The 6600-nt window shown below is 42.6% G+C and overlaps 1 protein-coding gene across 1 annotated transcript; it reads left to right on the forward strand.

Annotated features, from left to right (window-relative positions):
- Positions 1–3893: 3893 nt before the first annotated feature.
- On the forward strand, positions 3894–5154 carry LOC310771049 (piggyBac transposable element-derived protein 4-like; the record flags this gene model as incomplete). The annotated part of the gene is made up of 2 exons (XM_083663730.1): positions 3894–4221; positions 4339–5154. 2 exons carry the CDS (start codon positions 3894–3896, stop codon positions 4893–4895), a joined length of 885 nt encoding a protein of 294 aa, XP_083519856.1. The 3' UTR covers positions 4896–5154.
- Positions 5155–6600: the final 1446 nt, after the last annotated feature.

Raw genomic sequence — 6600 nt, forward strand, 5'->3', positions numbered from 1 at the left:
CCGTTAATTAATGGTGAATCCCCTTAAAATTAATTAAGAGAGTTATTAATGTAGGTGATCTCATTAACCTCCTTAAACTCTTCCAGATCCGGGGGATGCGGAAACTGTCTGTGCTAAAAATAATAATAATAAAAAAAAAAAAAAAAAAAGAAAACCCAGGCATCATAGTAAATCAATGTGATGTGAGTTGTCTCACTATGTAACCACAAAAATAAAATCAACTAAAACCATATTAAAACCATCTTTCTATGGGCCAACGATAATAGTGCAACACAAACCAGAAACAAATTGCCAGATACAGGCGGTGAGATATGACGAGTCTCACACTGGATGACAAAACTGACCAGTATGGTTCTACCTGCTGGATGTGTTGGGCTCTTTCTAAGGATCTGTGCTTCACACTGGAGCATGAGATCTGTGAGGAAATGTTCTGTCAGGTGCAGGGATGTATTACCAAGCGGGCCTACCGGGCCCAGGCACAGGGGCCCAAGAGCTCAGGGGGCCCATAACCCAGAGCCTTTTCACAGGGCCACTGTGGGACTCTTGCCTGGGATGAACTGATCCCTTTACACCAGTGATATGCTATTCAAAATAGTTGTCCAAGTCTAGATGAGGGTAAAAACCCACCTATATTGTCTCCATACGTTGTAACTCTCTTCCACTCTTTTCCTCGTTATCTCTCTCATGATTAAAGTCCTAAATTCCCACATCGCCCTGCTGTAAATTATCCATGTTTTATACATTTTTGAAACATGTGGTGCAAAAGAAAAAGATGAGAGGAAGTAGGAAGGAGAGGGTGATAGCAAAGGCAAGTATGAATGGACGAGGGAGAGTTTCAAGCAGAAGTCATGAAATTAAAAAGCGGAAGGGTGGATGAGAAGAAGTAACAAAGAAAGGAGATTGTGTGGTAAATGAGTTGTGACACTTTGGGGCCTCTTCTCCTTCCTCTATCTGCTTTACATCATCCTCAGGATATTATGACACACACTGCCTGCCTGGGTGCACAGATAGCAAATGGACACGCACACGCACACACACAAACTCAACTCTCAAAGAGTCTCCATATCGTAGTTTCAGTTGGCTAGGTCTCACCCTGGCACACAACCAGGCAGTAAGACAAATCAACCCAGAAACTGTCTCTTAATGGTCACCTTGTATACATTAGTGACAAGGCATTACACCGGAAGTCGAATGGTTAAATAAGATTGCTTTATGTAAACCTGTATCACTGCGCGAAATACCCCAGAATCCGGAGTTAGTCTTGCCAGGATATGTCAAATTATGACCCATATATGAGGAAATCTGGGTTGGATACTCTCCGACCACAACATTTTACAATTTCATATCTGGAGCATATCTTAACTCCGAATGGGACCACTTGATACCATCAGAATATGGAGTTTAGATATTTTCCCGATATGACTGCTGTCATATTTTGAAAGCCAACCACATCACATGTCTGGTGACAGCATATGGCAGGATACTACCGAAATGCCTCGCCCTGTGTGTGTTCAAATCCGGGAAGCAATATACGTGTCATATCCGTAGCAGGAAACTTTGAGATAGTATTAATATCCTTATGTCGGACATTCAAAGATATGATGCAAATCTGATCAAATTGACTGTCGATACTCATGGTTTATGACTCATGTCCGGAGCATATCTTAAGTCCGGATTGGGATCATTTTGACACCATCAGAATATGGAGTCCACATTTTTTCTAGATATGACTGATGCCATATTTTGAAAGCCAAACACACCACATGTCTGGTGACAGCATATGGCAGGATACTACCGAAATGCCTCGTCCTGTGTGTGCTAAAATCTGGGAAGCAATACGTCTCATATCCGTAGCAGGAAACTTTGAGATACTATTAACCCATTTCAGACGGGATGACGTTCGCGTCATTCTCCCTTTAAAGACGGGATGCCGTTCGCGTCAATATACCTTTGAAGACGGGATGACGTCTACGTCAATTTGTAGTTTAGCTGTAGTTTTTCGCCTATTTCCGGTCTCTAGGCAAATGAAATCATTCAGAAAACACACGTGGGGTCTCGCAATGCATTCTGGGATTGTTTTGGGAAGGAAAAGTTTTTTTTTTCTTCACTTTGAGCGGATCTGTTAGAGCGATGGAGGAAGAAAATAATATTAGCGAAGGAAGCGATTTTGAAGACGCGGAATATTCTGAACATTCCACCGTTGATGAAGAGTTAAATGATGACCCAGTTACAGACCCCGATTGGCAGCCCTTGGACAGAGATCAGTGGGTCAGAACTATGTTTCAGGATGACGATGACGATGAGTCTGACGAAGAAGACCAATTCGAAGGCTTCCATGGAAACTGGGTAACGGAGCAGCGCTGTTACCGTCCTGTGCCGGTCAAAGCGTTCAAAAGGGTGCCCGGGGTGAAAAGCGGTGTTGGCTTACAAGCCGATTCCACACCTCTATTTTCTTTCGAGAAAATTTACACGGAGGAAATGTGGGACCGTCTTGTCACGGAGACGAACCGATATGCCGACCAGAGACGCACAATTCCCCCAGCCAAAAAAGCAGCCAAGTGGACCCCGGTAACAGTGAAAGAAATGAAAACATTCATTGGGCTGTGTCTCGCCATGGGGATAATGAAACTTCCCGTCCGAAGAGAGTACTGGCGGCTATCCAAAAACATCTTCAAAACCAACTTCGGCCAGAATATGTCCCGGGACCGATTTGACGCCATTTGGAGGTAGGCTAAGAACAATAATATTATCCTTGTTATTATAACCATTGCGTGATATAGATGCGCCCCATTGAATAGGATGCGCTATATAAATAATAGTAGTTTGATAGATAAAATGTAACATTAGTACCATTGTTATGATGCCCTAAGGGAAATGAAATATATTGCAAATGTATTAGAGGTGTAGTGGGAGTATTGCCATAGTAGCGAGCTTATACACTGGGGTAAGAAACCCCTGCTGGGCTCGGCTGCTACACCTATTGTGTGTGGGCAAACACCTAGTAGGCCTATTGTTATTCAATTGTCAGGAATGTGGAGAGAATGCGCTTCACTCTTTGCACCAAGACAGACACTGCACTTAGACAGACCCTGTAACCCTCAAGTGTAACTAACCTATATAATGATATAGCCTACAATTTTTCATTTCATCCAAGATGTGTCTACTTGTATATAATATACAATACAATATACAATATTGTATACAATATACAAGACATTATATTGTTTATAATATATTGTAATATGTGTCTAATTACCCCCCCTCCCCTACCCCCCCTCTTCCATCCTCCCCTCTCTCACCTCTTCAGATACCTTCACCTCCAAGATAACAACGCACGAGGCGACCCAGCTGATAAGCTCTGGAAACTGCGCTGGTACCTGGACTTCCTGAACCAGCGCTTCCAGGACCTCTATGAGGTCAACGGCACAGTCAGCATTGACGAATCAATGATCAAGTTCAAAGGCAGGCTTGGCTTCCGGCAATACCTGCCAATGAAGGTACTGCTGATTGATTGATCAAATTGTCTCACCTCTATTTTGCCTATGTAACCTGCATCTTTTGGTAATGTGTGAAATAAACATTCATTCATTCATTCCAGCCAACCAAATGGGGCGTGAAGGTTTGGGTGATGGCGGAGAGCTCAACAGGCTACGTTCCGCACTTCAAAGTAAGGAAAAAAATCAGCACACCAAGAATATGCAAATATGTATTCTGTAATGTGTTGTTATTTGAGTGACCTTTCAAGCACCCAAGGCCCTTCCTCAGACTTGTGTTTCTTCTTGCAAACTCCCCAGGTGTACACAGGACGTGAAGCGGCGCCGCAGACGGGCCTGGCACAGCGCGTGGTGCTGGACCTCGCCAAGCCATACAATGGCACCTTCCTGTCCATTTATATGGACAACTTCTACACCAGTGTAGAACTCCTCCAGGAGATGAACGGCCTTTTCCTGTATGGCTGTGGCACCCTTCGGGCCAATAGGAAGGGGCTGCCGAAGGACCACAGCCTGACAAAGAGGGCTGCGCTGGGGAAGCACGAGTTCCGGGTGGCACAGCAGGATGACCTCACCTTCTGCGTGTGGCAAGACACAAAGACGGTGATGGTCTTGTCCAATCACCATGACCCCAGCGCAACAGGGACTGTAAGGCGGAGGAGAGATGAGACCCACCGGGCTGATGTGGTAGTGCCCGCTTGCCTGGCGGACTACCAGAGCCACATGAAAGGTTTGTTTTACAGATTTATGTTTTATAAACAAAAATTAAAATACTGTAAGCTTATATTCACTGAGGTCATTTGAGTGAAAATGTACGTATGTAAACAGAGTTCCATGTGTGTTCCAGGTGTGGATCTCCTCGACCAGATGATTGGATACTATGGTTTCGATCATCGGTCAAAGAAATGGTGGCGGCGTGTGTTCTTCTGGGGCCTGTCTGTGTCGTGCTACAACGCCTACGTTGCAGCCAGGTCTGTTGGAGGAAGGCACAAACATTACAAGGACTGGCTGGAGACCTTGCTGGAGGAGCTCATCACACCGGTGACAAGGAGGGCCCCTCCTGTGATCCCTCCTCCTTCTCCTCCTCCTCCTCTGTCCCCAGCTTCCAGACCAGCCTCTCCATTTGGCTCTCCTTCCACTCCAGAGAGCAGGGGAGCCTCCCCAGCACCAAGCACATCGAGCAGGGCAGCCTCCCCAGCACCCAGCACGTCAGGAGAAGCCACAGGTCCCCCAATGCACGACTTCGGGAAGGTGTTTGAGAAGCGGAAGCTCTGCAGGGAGTGCCAGTTGTTGCTGGACAAAAAAGATGTAGTAGGCAGTGGGCTAACTGTGTATGGCTGCATACAGTGTGACCTGCCTGTCCACATTGAGTGTTTTGGAAAACACTACAGACATTTTTTGTAAGTGTTTGCTAAACACTAGCTGACACTTTAGACACTTGCCCCTTTGATGGTAAATGGACTGCATTTTTTTTTATGGTTGCAAGGGGACACAAGGGGGCAGTGTGGAGCACATTTTTGATTTTATTTGAGTGGTTTGGAGTGATTTGTTGCTTGTTTTTTCATACGTTTTTTAGTTTTTTAAAAATTTTCTGTGTTTACAGCAATATTTGACAATGCTATTGAATTGTCATACCAATAAACACCTTTTACAAGGAAAGCCACATGTGTCAGCTCTCAAATGCCTTTTAAAGTGTGTTTTTATCTTCTACAGAGGCTGAGATATCACTATTTTAGTAGGCGTTGACATTTCTATGAAAAGTTCAGGATTTGGGGGTCTATTATCAAATCGGACTTAGGTTTTAGAGGCTATTTTTTAGGCGAAAATAGGCTGAAATGGGTTAATATCCTTATATCGGAAATTCAAAGATATGATTCAAATTTGATCAAATTGATTGTTGATATTCACAGTTTATGACTCATGTCCGGAGCATATCTTAAATCCAGAATCTGACCACTTTGACGCCAAGAGAATATGGAGTCCAAATTTTTTCCAGATATGACTGATGCCATATTTTGAAAGCCAAAACACACCACATGTCTGGTGACAGCATATCACATGATACTACCGAAATGCCTCGTCCTGTGTGTGTTAAATTCCGGGAAGCAATGTATGTGTCATATCCGTAGCAGGAAACGTTGAGATACTATTAATATCCTTACTCAGACATTCAAAGATATGATTCAAATCTGATCAAATTAAGTGTCGATACTCACAGCTTCTGACTCATGTCTGGAGCATATCTTAAATCCGGAATCTGACCACTTTGACACTACCAGAATATGGAGTCCAAATATTTTCCAGATATGACTGATGCCATATTTTGAAAGCCAAACACTAATGTATACACCACAGTATATCACATGATACTACCGAAATGCCTCGCCCTGTGTATATTAGAATCCAGTAAGCAATATACATGTCATATCCATAGCAGGAAACTTGATATACATGTAGTATCCATAGCAGAAAACTTTTAGATATGGTTAGAGTAATAGCCACATGTCTTGGATATTCTAGGATATGATTCAAATCTGATCAAAATTACTGTAAATACTCGCTGGTTATAACTCATCTTCGGAGTATCAACTTCCGGACTGGGAGCACTTTAAAATTTAGTCAATATATTGTTTTGGCAGTCACAATAGGACAGAATATCTTGTATAGAGATATAACTGTTATCTAATATCTATTCAGATGTATGTGTTGTCAGTTACAAGACTTGACAGATTATTATTAGAAAAATACTCTTTAAATTGTGTCTGATATATATTTTTTTCAACAAAATGCCCCAAATCTTTTCAAGTACACCTTCTACTCATTGAAAAATACATAATCTATGAATCTTCAAATATAATTATTTTATTAACGCAATTTGAACATCAAATTCAATTCAACGTGGCAGTTATGAAACATACAAAAACAGTCAGAGTTCAAAATAAAGTCACCGCCAGGGTTTGTGAGCATTTTCAGTGATTTCCATGACCCACAGAATATTTTCTTCTATGACTATTAGAACACCAAATATCCCAAAAGACAGAACAAAGCCTCTACTTCCATGAAAAAAAAAACAGTTTGTTTCTCCGTGCTTCCGTTCTTTAGTTATCGA

The sequence above is a fragment of the Poromitra crassiceps genome (genome assembly GCF_964638095.1).
Source record: "Poromitra crassiceps genome assembly, contig: HAP1_SCAFFOLD_318, whole genome shotgun sequence".
Lineage (NCBI taxonomy): Eukaryota > Metazoa > Chordata > Actinopteri > Beryciformes > Melamphaidae > Poromitra > Poromitra crassiceps.